Source organism: Xenopus laevis, chromosome 4S (genome assembly GCF_017654675.1).
Source record: "Xenopus laevis strain J_2021 chromosome 4S, Xenopus_laevis_v10.1, whole genome shotgun sequence".
NCBI classification, from domain to species: Eukaryota; Metazoa; Chordata; class Amphibia; order Anura; family Pipidae; genus Xenopus; species Xenopus laevis.
The window spans coordinates 40,302,986-40,317,287 of record NC_054378.1 but is presented as its reverse complement, the minus strand read 5'-3'; the positions used below and the strand labels follow the sequence as shown (position 1 = coordinate 40,317,287).

General features: G+C 47.0%; 1 protein-coding gene and 1 long non-coding RNA gene across 3 annotated transcripts; both read right to left on the bottom strand.

Moving 5' to 3' along the window:
- Window positions 1-3,817: 3,817 nt before the first annotated feature.
- Window positions 3,818-5,462, bottom strand: LOC108715405 (cyclin-O protein B-like). The gene is made up of 2 exons (XM_018260505.2): window positions 4,293-5,462; window positions 3,818-4,036 (listed from the first exon to the last, which is right to left on the bottom strand). The coding sequence occupies exon 1, from the start codon at window positions 5,397-5,399 to the stop codon at window positions 4,413-4,415; it is 987 nt and encodes a 328-aa protein (XP_018115994.1). The 5' UTR covers window positions 5,400-5,462; the 3' UTR covers window positions 3,818-4,036; window positions 4,293-4,412.
- A 4,704-nt stretch (window positions 5,463-10,166) lies between these two features.
- LOC121393234 lies at window positions 10,167-12,435 on the bottom strand. 2 transcript variants are annotated; one of them, XR_005960876.1, is made up of 3 exons: window positions 11,837-12,426; window positions 10,499-10,736; window positions 10,167-10,378 (listed from the first exon to the last, which is right to left on the bottom strand). It is a non-coding gene; the product is annotated as an uncharacterized LOC121393234 (long non-coding RNA). The 2 variants fall into 2 exon arrangements; XR_005960875.1 differs by having other exon boundaries at window positions 10,167-10,736; window positions 11,837-12,435.
- Between the last annotated feature and the right edge of the window lie 1,867 nt (window positions 12,436-14,302).

Here is a 14,302-nt window from a genome sequence, read left to right as displayed (position 1 = left end):
ATTGTGCTAAAAAAGTAGAAAATACCAAGTGCTGTCCGGCAAATAATGAGTTTGTGTCAGTAATAGAATGACAATGTTATACATGTGCAACACCTACTACTTTATATATTTATAGAAAAGCTGTTGTTAGGTTTGTGTGGAAACCAAAATATGGGTACAAGTAATTTGTGTAATAATTTTTCTTCCTTGCCATCCCCGGACATTCTTCAGCGGACGCCCATGCATGCAATGTATCATTTTAATCAGACTGAGAGGTGAACCTTTGCTGATACCAGACTAGAGTTGGGAAACTTTCATCACTCCAGATCTTACACCTTAAACCAAACAGAATTTTTAATATGCCCCCCACCCCCACCCCAGTGTAGCTGTGCTGGGTTGTTTGCACTATAGCAGTGATCCCCAACCAGTAGCTCGCGAGCAACATGTTGCTCTCCAACCCCTTGGATGTTGCTCCCAGTTGCCTCAAAGCAGGTGCTTATTTTTGAATTCCAGGCTTGGAGGGAAGTTTTAGTTGCATAAAAAACAGTTGTACTGCCAAACAGAGCCTCAATGTAGGTTGACAATCCACAAAGGGGCTACTAAATGGCCAATCAAAGCCCCTACTTGGCACCCCAGGAACATTTTTCATGCTTGTGTTGCTCCCCAACTCCTTTTACTTCTGAATGTTGCTCACGGGTTCAAAAGGTTGGGGATCCCTGCACTATAGCATCAATGTGAGCCTGTAAGGGTTATAAAATATAAATCTGTTGCTTCGATTCCATAAATAGACAGAAGATAGAGATGGGTGGTTGAATTAATAAGGGGAATAGGGTATCCATTCCACCTGGCTGGTATTTTACCGGCCTGGCCGGTAAAAATGATAGTTGATCCCAATGTTATTAATACGGAACAAAGATAAATATATAGGAAGGCCGGTATTTTTTTCCACAAAAGGTGGCAACCTTATATGAAAAGGGAAGGCAATTATTCAAACTGGGCCCAGGTGATGACTTTATGCAGATGTGTAAAAATCCTCTGAAAGCTGGTCACAAACAGATCTGCCCAAGGGACATCTTTTCAACTTGGGCAAGGTCAACATTGCGTTATTTAATTACAAAGAAGGCTGCAATTCTTTAAATGGAGGCCCATGAGACCTATTATCCTTGGGGCTAGGTGTTGCTGACTGCAGGGGAGCTGCTCTTTAGATGGCAGCAGCAAAAATGCAACTCCTGGTAACTTTGAGAACTTAAATCCTGAATTTTAAATGGGAATGGGTTCAATTGGAGAGCGCAATTGCAATGGGTGCAAGGGGGGGGCTAAGTGGTGGGAGACCTGAGCGACTTGGAATGCGTTAGTGAGACTTCCTTTGTGCACCTGTGCTCTTCTGTGCAGTTGTACCCATAGTGCCCTGTGGCTACTTACCTGAACCTAAAGTCAGAACATTAAAGTGAATGCACAGGAAGAGATTACAACCCCTGTAAAATTTCAATGTATACCCTGTTGAAGCCACAGAGATGCAGCTACATCAATGTGTCCATGTTGTGTTTGTATGTTTATATATTGGGCTGTTGGCTGTGATTGTAAATGTTTGGGGGGGCATGGCTCTTTTTCAGATTAAGATAAAAATTAATTTTAGTATTGTTCTGCTTTTAAGTTACCAGAAAACAAATCCTTTTTCCATTTGTGTTTCCTACTTTTGCATCTATAGAATGGAACTGTTTACAGGGTGTTCCATTTGAAATGAAATATCGGTGCATTAAATGGCATCAGGAGGCCAATTTATTAGGAAGTGGGAGGGGAGTCCAGTTGGTTTTTGCCAATGTTCCAAATGTCCAAAGAGTCAGAGTCATATTCTCATAAACCAGAAGTTCTACTCTACTGCTCTACTGTGTGTGCCCAAGGGAGGATAGAATGTGAATAGAAGGTGAGTAAATTTCACCTCATACCTTAGTTTTTCTCCTCTAGTAATTGTCTCTGAGAACCAGCCTTGGAAAAAAAAAGTTACCAGTTTATATCACTAGGGAAAAAGGGAATAGACTAGTGATGCACCAATTCTATAATTTTTGGATTCAACCAAAGACTAAATCCTATACCTGTTTTAAAAAATGCATTTTGAACAAAGAAATTGTATTGTTGATTTGTCTAGAGCTGTTCAAATTTAGTTCTGCTGGATATTTAGGATTCAACTGAATATGAATTCTTGAAAAAGTGCTCTCATCTGGCAGAATCCCATGTTTCTTGCATCACAATTTAGTGCCTATAAATTGTAATCTCAGAGATGAAAACAAGAATTGTCTGCTACACATGCAAAGACTATACCTTCAAACATATCCCTCTGATCCCTCAACAGCCCTGTACCTATCCCTCTGCTCTCCCCCAGAAGCCCTGTGCCAATCCCTCTGTTTCCCCCCAGCAGTCCTGTATGGATCCCCTTCTCTCCCCCAGCAGCCCTGTTCCTATTCCTATGCTTCCCCCCTGCAGTCATGTACCTATTCCTCTGCTTCCCCCCCCCAGCAGCCCTGTACCTATCTCTCTGTTTCCCCCCAGCAGTCCTGTATGGATCCCCTTCTCTCCCCCAGCAGCCCTGTTCCTATTCCTATGCTTCCCCCCTGCAGTCATCTACCTATTCCTCTGCTTCCCCCCCCAGCAGCCCTGTACCTATCTCTCTGCTCTCTGACAGCAGCCTTGTACCCACCCCCTGCTCATCCCCCAGCAGTCCTGTACATATCCCTCTGCTTCCCCCACAGCAGCCCTGTACCTATACTTCTACTCTGCGACTGCAGCCCTTTACCCACACCCCTGCTCTCCCCCCAGCATCCTTGTACCTATCCCTCTGCTTCCCGCCACCAGCCCTGTTCCTATTCCTCTGCTTCCCCACCCCAGCAGTCCTGTACCTATCCCTCTTCTTCCCCCCAGCAGCCCTGTACCTACAGTATCCCTCTGCTTCCCCCCAGCAGCCCTGTACCTAGCCCTCTGCTTCCCCCAACAGTCCTGTACCTATCCCTCTGCTTCCCCCAGCAGACCTGTACCTACAGTATCCCTCTGCTTCCCCTTAGCAGCCCTGTACCTAGCCCTCTGCTCTCCCCCAGTAGCCCTGTACCTATCCCTCCACATCCCACCAGCAGCCCTGTGCCTATCCCTCTGCTCTCCCTAGTAGCCCTTTACCTATCCCTCCACTTCCCACCAGCAGCCCTGTATCTATTCCTCTACTCTCCCCAGCAGCCCTGTACCTATCCCTCTGCTCTCCTCAGCAGCCCTGTACCCATCCCTCTGCTCTGAGATTACGTTTTCTCTTTAAGGTTCCCCATAAAATGCTGCCCATTACTTTTCTAAAATTAAGATGGACAGGCAATAGTGTTCTAACATCAACCTTGGGACCCAACAGTGTATTGAAAGTAAGAACTATACCTGTAGTCCCCATAACCCCACAAAAATGACACAAACAACTGGTTTGGACTTAACCTGTGAAATCACATATTTATTAATAGATAAATGAGATGGAAAGTGGAGTCTGTAAATGGGTTCCCTCCCACCTGCGGCTTCTAACTAAACTCCTGATGGAGAGGCTGGAGAGCCGCAGCTGGGTAGGGAGCCCTTTGATCCTGAGGAAGGCAAAAAAACCTCTGAAAAGCTTAGGCCAATCTGCTTCAGTAGAGGGAAACGACCCCTTAACGGCGATCGGATTTGCTCCCAGGATCAATGCCCCTGATCTTGCTGGACAAGAATATGGCTGCATGCAAATGAGCTTTCCAGCCACTTGGTGTCCTCTGCATTCCTCTCCGTTCCATTTGCCTCCCCGGTGGCCTGCAGACCCCCGCACCTGCAGCCTGTTAGATGGACGGGAGAGGAATACAGAGGCCTCCTAGTGGCTGTAAGGCCCATGTATATATGCCATCTGATGGTAAATCTACCTGTACTGGGGGGAAAAGAAGTCTGTCAGGTTATAATTCAGTCACAGCAGTCCTGGGTGCTCTGTAGATGGTACATTGGGAAGATGCTGTTCACTGGTTGCTGTTCTTCCTCTGTTGATCTTGCTGGCTGATCTCCTGACAAATATCTGTAACAAATAGAGAAAATGGGAATTATTGGGGTTATGCGCCAAAATTTCTGGGTGCATCTCTGACATCAGCCACTGCCTTTCCAGCGTGCACCGGTCTCCTCTAATACATAGGAGTGAATATAGGAACTGGTTTTACAGTGAGGGTCTAATAGACCAGAAGTGAGCCAGCACTATATGAGAATGTATAGATAATAGATACCTGCCGCTATTGTTAGTATATTTAAGGGTAAATGTAACATCACAATACTCCTACCTGCTACATCCTGAGCATGACCAGATCTCAAAGCCGCCACCTCCTCCAATCACCATGAGCTGCTTCCTCTCCATGTTACTGCCACTGATCTCCTGATGACTTTTGGGAAGAGCCTCTTTCTTAGATGTTTGCTTTGCTGCCATTCTTGGTTGGTGGTGGAACCAAGTCTGGAAAGGTTTCTGGAAACACACCTGGCATAAACTTGCACAAGAAGATGTTGTTGGATGATACCAGGTGGGTGATTTTACCCATGCACTCCTGCCATAAGGGGCCTGAACAGTCTCTAGGGTGCGCTCTATTCCAGGTGTCATATTGCAATATTTGGTCTGCAACTCTAAGGCAGCACTGAGCTAGGAGAGATGGTGGGTAGGAATGGAATCCATACCTTGTCATGCTCAGTGCTGCAATGCCTCTAGCAGCAGTGAGGGCATTGGCTGCTCTGTTGATTTTGGCAGCTGGACATTCCTTGTAGGACACTCTTCTAAGGGAAAAGTGTTCCAGGAAATACTCGATGGTGGGAGCCCTTAGACGGAAACACAACCTCCTTAATACCAATTTTTCTAAATAGTACATTAAGGGAGCTGTGAATCCATCACCACAGAATAGCAATAGAAACATATCCATTTTAGGGAGACTCTTCTCCATTACCTTGCAGGCCAAATAAAGACAAGTGGCACCTATGACCTTCAGGCTGGCAGCTTTTAGGGGAGTGCAGGCCAGAAACCTTTCCAGGTAGTTGACAGCAAGACACAGGGTCTGAAAGTCCAGTCCAATGGCCCTGTGTGCAATAATCATGGTGGTGATGACTTCCCTCCAAGATGTTTCATCGATGTCGCTGTGATTTCCTAAAAAGTTGTTAAGTGCGAAGTCCTCTTCCAGGCTCTTATTAAACATGTAGCACATTTCTCCATAATCCATGAAGTTCTGCAGTGTATCTGGCATCAGGTTTCCAAAGGTGCTCCATGGATCCAGTACAACTGCACTGCTGCAGGTCCCTTGCCGGTTGCTCTCATACTTGGTGATTTTGTAGCACCGAGGGTCATAATGGCTTCCCTCCTGGCTCTCAGGGATAGCTAATCTCTTTCGCTTTTTAATAAAAGTCTCCATAACGCTCGCTCTCTCTCAATTGCTGCTCTTTCCTCAACCGTCTCTCAGCAACTGTCTCTTTCCAACAGTCACTTTCACCTGAGAGCTTTGTATATCCAGCATGTGCTCTTCACCGATTGGCTGGAGATGTGTCTCATGGACAGAGCTTGAAGTGAATCTTTCTATCACTCAACCCAATTACTGACCTTTAACTGCAGTTCTAGTGCCTCATTTTATGCCCCAATCTTAAATTAGGTTTTGGGTATCTGACTAAGATGAATACAAGTTTTGTGAATATGAAATACAGTGTGCTGTCTGGGGTAATAAGCTGGGAAGAAAAACTTAAAGTAGCTACATATAATCATAGTCCCTTGTTTTACACCCTTTTTATATTGTTTTTATATGGCTTTATTATATTGTTATATTCATGAGAGTGGTGGTTGATTGGTAGACATGGCTAGCACCAGGCCTGGATTTGTGGCCAGACAACAAAGGCCTGGGCCTAGGATGGCAAGCTGTCCACTAACCACATCTAAATTGGGTGGGAGAGGTTGATAGTTGATTGAGTCTCCTGCCTGTTCAGTCCCCAGTGCCGGCAATTAGTGACCTGCAGCAACGTGGAGTAGGGGTAAGAGTTATTGCGTATGAGTGGCCTAGGGTGCTTTGGGTTGAAATCTGGCCCTGGCTAGAAGCACATAATGAGCCAAATTGGTACCTAAACCATAGTCATTTGCTCTATTATATATGTTGCTTGTTTAAATATACCAGAATTTCATCAGCCTCAGTGCCTAAAGCAACAAGCCTGGTACAATACATATATCATAACACATTATTCAGAGGTTGGTACAAAATATATAGTATATACCTAGATCACAGTCTTTCACCTCATACAGGGCAGGTGTTAAATATGGGTGTGTCTCTCATCATTGTGGGGTGTGACGCCTAGCTAAGAGTTACAATACTACAGCTGCATAACATTCTCCCAGTAACTATAATAGTATACCTTATATTCATACTTTTGCTGCCTTTTCACTGAGACTCCTATGACCATGACGGCCTGTGCCACAACAAAAGTCTTTTCTGGTCATAACAATGGCACTTCCCCATTCATTATCAATTCACACAGCTCAAGCGATATGTACCCAATGCTGTCGCATATTATGCACACACAGTTCCCTAACTCACAGCCTCTCCCTCTTGCCCACACTGGTGTAAAATGGGCGAGGCCATAACATTTACAGCTAGGGGGCATATCTAGATGGTTCTGCCGATTCTCACGCCCCACGTGGCTTCCACACAAGGAACGTCTTCTGACAGGAGCAGCGGAATGTTGGGTGTCTGATCAGGAGAAGGAAGCGATTAGACGCTGAGCGGTTCAAGCTTTTCCCAACTTCCCTTCCCCTGGAATCTGCTTTAGGTAAGACAGGACCACTGAATCCAAATGTGAGGCTTGTTGGGGCAGCTGTAGGATCAGGAGTTGGAATAATAATACTTGAGCTCGTCTTGTGTTCAGCATAGTGCTACTAGCTTACACATCGCAATATAGTTCAACGCGCATCCTTGTTTGCGTGGGGAAAGATGTGTCTGCCGTGGGTTGAACGTAGAACCAATGCCATGATTTTATATATAATTTGGCTTATATGTTGGCATAATATCATCCTGTTTTAGTCCAGGACCCTCCTTTATATCTAACATGTGGTAGGGATAAGCTTATGGATACATATAAACTAGGGATGCACCGAATCCAGGATTCGGTTTGGATTTCAGCCAGGATTCAGCATACGCAAATTAGAGGCGGGAAGGGAAATTGCATGACTTTTTGTCACAAAACAAGGAAGTAAAAATGTTTTTGCCTTCCCATCCCTAATTTGCATATTCAAATTAGGATTCGGTCGGTATTCGGCTGAATCGTTCGTGAAGGATTCGGGGGTTCGGCCGAATCCAAAATAGTGGATTCGGTACATCCCTAATATAAACACTCTTACAACTGTCACCCTGATATTGTTCCAGGGTTCTCTAATACAATGAAAATGTATACTATAAAAGGTTATTCTGCCAATCATATAACGCATTGGGAGGGCAAGCCCCAGAAGTTTATAAATCATTTATTGCTTGGCAAAACTGGGGTTACATTCAGTTTTCAAACACAAATATAAAGCAATTATCTCATTGCTTAAAATAGTTCTTTTCAGATTTCCTGATATTTTAAATCAAATCTTTTTGACATTTATTGGAGGAGGAGGAGATAGTTAAAGTATCATAGAAACTCTCTTTATAATGAAAACCTTCTTAACTTTAAAGGACCAGTAACGTCAAAAATTTTTACAAAAAAATTCGTTAGAATACAACAACAAAAAAAAACACCAACACAAATTAAAATTTAAAATAGCAAAGCCTTTATTAAGAAATAACTTACAGAAACTCCACTTCCTGTCCTCTTCAGAAAGGGCGACCATCCATCTGCAGCATTTGATTTCTCCTCCTGGCTATACACTGACAGCGTGTCCTCTGCCCGATCGCCTTCTCCAGCTCTTCTTCATCCAGCAGCAGTAGGAAGGCGATGTCTCCCGCTCCTCCGCTCCAGGAATGCAGCCCTGACTGCCGACCCCCGTGCCCACTCTGTCACTGTCAAGGCAGCTGAAACAAAGCAGCTGCAAAAGAATGCGTCCAACACTGAGCCGGCAGGAGGAGTAAATAAAAGTAAATCAAATAACCCTGGCTCTTTGCAGGCGATCGGGCAGAGGACACGCTGTCAGTGTATAGCCAGGAGGAGAAATCGAGCGCTGCAGAAGGATGGTCGCCCTTTCGCCAACATCCAACGTGGTTAGTCAGGCCTGGACTGGAATTCACAATAGGCCCTGGCATTCCAAGTACACAGAGGCCCAAGCAGCCCCCAACCAGCCCAATAAATAGTGACTGTCTATGGCAACTTATAGCAGCCCCTCTGGCATTTGCCAGAACTCACAGATTACCAGTCCTGGGGTTAGTGAGCAACATGTTGTTCATGAGCCTCAGGTTGGGGATCACTGCTATAAGGCCTCCCCCTTGGGTACAGTAATAACAACTGAGCATACTCTACGACAGGGGTCCCCAACCTTTTTTACTTGTGAGCCACATTTAAATGTAAAAAAGAGTTGGAGAGCAACAAAAACACGAAAAAGTCCATGGGGATGTCAAATAAGAGCTATGATTGGCTGTTTGGTAGCCCTCATATGGTCTGGTACAGGAGTCTCTGTTTGGCAGTACACATGGTTTTTTATGCAGCCAAAACTTGCCTCCAAGCCAGGAATTTAAAAATAAGCACCTGCTTTGAGACCACTGGGAGCAACATCCAAGGTGTTGGTGAGCAACATGTTGCTCATGAGCTACTGGTTGGGGAACGCTGCTCTACGAGAACGGGATGCACTGGACTCCAGTTATGAGTTATCTCCACTAGGAAGAATATTGGTTAAACTGCCCATAGAACCAAGGCTGGGGAAGATGATTATGGGGTTTCATTTTGAGGGGTTGAACTTGATGGACTTTGGTCTTTTTTCAACCCGATTTCACTATGTATGGGTTGCATCTTCTATGTTGGGATGTACTCTGCACCATTTCTGCTGCCACCTGTGTTTTATTAGTGAGGCCAAAGGTGGGATACATTTATAGGAACATTACCAGAAACCTTTCTATTGATCATGTAGCGTTATCTGTTTCCCAGCCCTGGGATGATGCAACGATGGGAGGAGAGGATCCAGAAACTTGATTCTGTGAGCACAAATGTCATGTTGGATGCACTTTGGGAGGCAAAAGTGCAGCTCAGAAAGAATCTTGTAAATGTTGGTTTCCAGGAGAATGTCTGATGACCCCAAAGTTTTTAACAACACTGGCTCAGAAAATAACCTGGATGTGGTGATTTCTTGTCTTTAACGTTTATCCAAATGTTTGCTAACACAAAGAGAACGCTGAATTCTTCCTACAGTGGGTAAGAAGTCCTCAATTTTTTGGGGAAAAAAGCAACGACAAAAAAAAAAAGAAATCTGGCCCGGTGCTACCCTAGCACTGATCCTAAGCATCAGCAACGTAACTACAGGGGGACGGGACATGGCGCAGGATGCGCAGCCGGGTCCCCTCCATATGCCCGGAATCCGTGGCGTGCCAGCTGCTGGGGGGTCCTGGCCCAACTGCAGCCCCTGCTCCCCCGGTAGTTACGCCACTGCTCAGCATGTCCACTCCCATCCCAAACAGCACAGTGTCAGACATCCTGCCACCCCACACCCACTCAGCTCTTCTGCTTGAAGTAATTGGTAAGTATAAAACCAGGGAAATGATCTATTATTTTATGTTAGAGATGCACCGAATCCACTATTTTTGATTCGGCCAAACCCCCAAATCCTTTGCGAAAGATTCGGCCGAATACTGAACCGAATCCAAACCCTAATTAGCATATCCTGGTAAAAAAGGCCAAATCCTGGCCGAATCCCGAACTGAATGCTGGATTCGGTGCATCCCTATTTTATATACTGAATATTGTAATTTTACTGGAGCATTTTGTTTGAAATATAAATAAAATTTTTAGCACTTTTTATGTATTTAAAGTTTCTTTACATATAAATATTATTTACTGCAATTACCAGAAGCCCTGATGTTTCCAAATACAAAAGTAGCAAATATGTATTGAGAACCAACGGTTCTTGTGCATGAGAATATAGAATATTACAGCACAGTGAAATGAATAAACAAGCCTGTGGGTTATTACAATATAACTAACATGTAACTATTATCCCCCCCAAGAAACTGTCACTCATATAATTTTTCATATATTCCTTTTTTATTCATTTTTCAAAGTTTTTACAGCAAAAAAAGAAGAGCAAAATAGAGCAGAGAAGCCATTTTCCATCTCTGCCTGTGGTATTAGGAGATTCAGGTCTACAGGTTTGCGTTGGATTCACTGTGCAAGCAGATTCTTAGTCTTAATCGATGGCTTCCTACTTCTTCTAACTGGAACATGAGACCCAGGTCTCCACGAGGAGTTGATTCAGTGCAGTCCGGGAGTAAAACACAGAGAATATTAATCAGTACATTTCAATTCTTTTTTTCTAAAACAGACAGATCAAAAGTTCTCTCAAATCAAACATTACCTTTTGGTATGTAGAGGCACCGTCTTTGCTTTACCATATGCTGAATTCTGGACACAATTCCTCAAAGAAGTCCGCGGTTGGGCGTTGAAGGAAAGAAATAGGTTCACAGATTTCTTAGCAAAATCTCAAAGACAAGTAACAAAACACAGAGTGACTATTTATGTGCAACTATACAAAAGCTGCACCACGTTTATGAAGAAGATATTTACCTCCACATTTTCATAAGATCAAACACCAGCTGAAAAGCATAAGAAAGAATGTATGATAGAAATAATGCAGATAGCCCATAGTAAGTGAACTGAAAGGTGAGCCTTCGAGGTGCCAGGGACATTAAAGCTTGTGGCATCAGCAGTAGAGATGAATTCATCCCATGGAATCATCACGCGCCACAAGTTTCATCCTGCGCCCTGTTAGTTACCTGACACCACAGTCAGCTCTGCCCCCAGTTCAATACTAAGTGCCACCCACAATTAGAGATGGAAAAGCCAGGGGCCCAGAGATAGAGAGCCTTAGTTCAGGGTCGATGACAGGTGACCCAAGGTGGGAGGGCCGAAGATGGGGGCCAGAGGTGGGGGGGCAATGACGGGGGCCAGAGGTGGGAGGGAAATGATGGGGGCCAGAGGTGGGGCGGGGCAATGATGGGGGCCAGAGGTGGGGGGAATGGCGGAGGCCAGAGGTGTGCGGGGGGAAATGGCGGGGGCCAGAGGTGGGGGGGATGACGGGGGCCAGAGGTGGGGGGATGACGGGGGCCAGAGGTGGGGTGGAAATGGCGAAGGCCAGAGGTGGGGGGGAAATGGCGCGGGGCCAGAGGTGGGGGGGGTGACGGGGGCCAGAAGTGGGGGGGCAATGACGGTTGCCAGAGGTGGGGGGGAAATGGCAGAGGCCGGAGGTGGTGGGGGCAATGACGGGGGCCAGAGGTGGGCGGGGGAATGAGGGGGGCCAGACGTGGGGGGGGGAAATGGTGGGGGCCAGACGTGGGGGGGGAAATGGTGGGGGCCAGAGGTGGGGGGAATGGTGGGGGCCAGAGGTGGGGGGGAATGACAGGGGCCAGATGTGGGGGACAATGATGGGGGCCAGAGGTGGGGGGGCAATGATGGGGGCCAGAGGTGGGGGCGGAAATGGCGGGGGCCAGAGGTGGGGGGGAATGACGGTGGCCAGAGGTGGGGGGGCAGAAGTGGGGAAGGCTGATGGCAGGGGTCTGAGTATAGGAGGGCCGATGGCGGGGGCCCTAGGTGGAGAGCACAGAGGGTGGAGGCAAAAGGGACCCGCAGATCAGTACATTTCAATTCTTTTTTTCTAAAACAGACAGATCAAAGGTTCTCTCAAATCAAACATTACCTTTTGGTATGTAGAGGCACCGTCTTTGCTTTACCATATGCTGAATTCTGGACACAATTCCTCAAAGAAGTCCGCGGTTGGGCGTTGAAGGAAAGAAATAGGTTCACAGATTTCTTAGCAAAATCTCAAAGACAAGTAACAAAACACAGAGTGACTATTTATGTGCAACTATACAAAAGCTGCACCACGTTTATGAAGAAGATATTTACCTCCACATTTTCATAAGATCAAACACCAGCTGAAAAGCATAAGAAAGAATGTATGATAGAAATAATGCAGATAGCCCATAGTAAGTGAACTGAAAGGTGAGCCTTCGAGGTGCCAGGGACATTAAAGCTTGTGGCATCAGCAGTAGAGATGAATTCATCCCATGGAATCATCACGCGCCACAAGTTTCATCCTGCGCCCTGTTAGTTACCTGACACCACAGTCAGCTCTGCCCCCAGTTCAATACTAAGTGCCACCCACAATTAGAGATGGAAAAGCCAGGGGCCCAGAGATAGAGAGCCTTAGTTCAGGGTCGATGACAGGTGACCCAAGGTGGGAGGGCCGAAGATGGGGGCCAGAAGTGGGGGGGCCAATGACGGGGGCCAGAGGTGGGAGGGAAATGATGGGGGCCAGAGGTGGGGGCGGGGCAATGATGGGGGCCAGAGGTGGGGGGAAATGGCGGGGGCCAGAGGTGGGGGGTAAATGGCGAAGGCCAGAGGTGGGGGGGAAATGGCGCGGGGCCAGAGGTGGGGGGGATGACGGGGGCCAGAAGTGGGGGGGGCAATGACGGTTGCCAGAGGTGGGGGGAAATGGCAGAGGCCAGAGGTGGTGGGGGCAATGACGGGGGCCAGAGGTGGGCGGGGGAATGAGGGGGGCCAGACGTGGGGGGGGGAAATGGTGGGGGCCAGAGGTGGGGGGAATGGTGGGGGCCAGAGGTGGGGGGGATGACGGGGGCCAGATGTGGGGGGACAATGATGGGGGCCAGAGGTGGGGGGGGAATGGCGGGGGCCAGAGATGGGGGTGAATGATGGGGGCCAGAGGTGGGGGGGCAATGATGGGGGCCAGAGGTGGGGGCGGAAATGGCGGGGGCCAGAGGTGGGGGGGGATGACGGGGGCCAGAGGTGGGGGGGGCAGAAGTGGGGAAGGCTGATGGCAGGGGTCTGAGTATAGGAGGGCCGATGGCGGGGGCCCTAGGTGGAGAGCACAGAGGGTGGTGGCAAAAGGGACCCGCAGATCAGTACATTTCAATTCTTTTTTTCTAAAACAGAAATTAAAAGTTCTCTCAAATCAAACATGTATGTAGAGGCACCGTCTTTGCTTTACCATATGCTGAATTCTGGACACAATTCCTCAAAGAAGTCCGCGGTTGGGCGTTGAAGGAAAGAAATAGGTTCACAGATTTCTTAGCAAAATCTCAAAGACAAGTAACAAAACACAGAGTGACTATTTATGTGCAACTATACAAAAGCTGCACCACGTTTATAAATACCTCTACATTTTCATAAGATCACACACCAGCTGAAAAGCATAAGAAAGAATGTATGATAGAAATAATGCAGATAGCCCATAGTAAGTGAACTGAAAGGTGAGCCTTCGAGGTGCCAGGGACATTAAAGCTTGTGGCATCAGCAGTAGAGATGAATTCATCCCATGGAATCATCACGCGCCACAAGTTTCATCCTGCGCCCTGTTAGTTACCTGACACCACAGTCAGCTCTGCCCCCAGTTCAATACTAAGTGCCACCCCACAATTAGAGATGGAAAAGCCAGGGGCCCAGAGATAGAGAGCCTTAGTTCAGGGTCGATGACAGGTGACCCAAGGTGGGAGGGCCGAAGATGGGGGCCAGAGGTGGGGGGGGGCAATGACGGGGGCAAGAGGTGGGAGGGAAATGATGGGGGCCAGAGGTGGGGCGGGGCAATGATGGGGGCCAGAGGTGGGGGGGAAATGGCGGAGGCCAGAGGTGTGGGGGGGGGAAATGGCGGGGGCCAGAGGTGGGGGGAATGACGGGGGCCAGAGGTGGGGGGGCAGAAGTGGGGAAGGCTGATGGCAGGGGTTTGAGTATAGGAGGGCCGATGGCGGGGGCCCTAGGTGGAGAGCACAGAGGGTGGAGGCAAAAGGGACCCGCAGATCAGTACATTTCAATTTTTTTTTTTTCTAAAACAGACAGATCAAAGGTTCTCTCAAATCAAACATTACCTTTTGGTATGTAGAGGCACCGTCTTTGCTTTACCATATGCTGAATTCTGGACACAATTCCTCAAAGAAGTCCGCGGTTGGGCGTTGAAGGAAAGAAATAGGTTCACAGATTTCTTAGCAAAATCTCAAAGACAAGTAACAAAACACAGAGTGACTATTTATGTGCAACTATACAAAAGCTGCACCACGTTTATGAAGAAGATATTTACCTCCACATTTTCATAAGATCAAACATCAGCTGAAAAGCATAAGAAAGAATGTATGATAGAAATAATGCAGAT

What these genes read in the sequence shown, in the direction of transcription:
- LOC108715405 (XM_018260505.2), bottom strand. Translation starts at nt 5,399, where the DNA reads ATGGAGACTTTTATTAAAAAGCGAAAGAGATTAGCTATCCCTGAGAGC.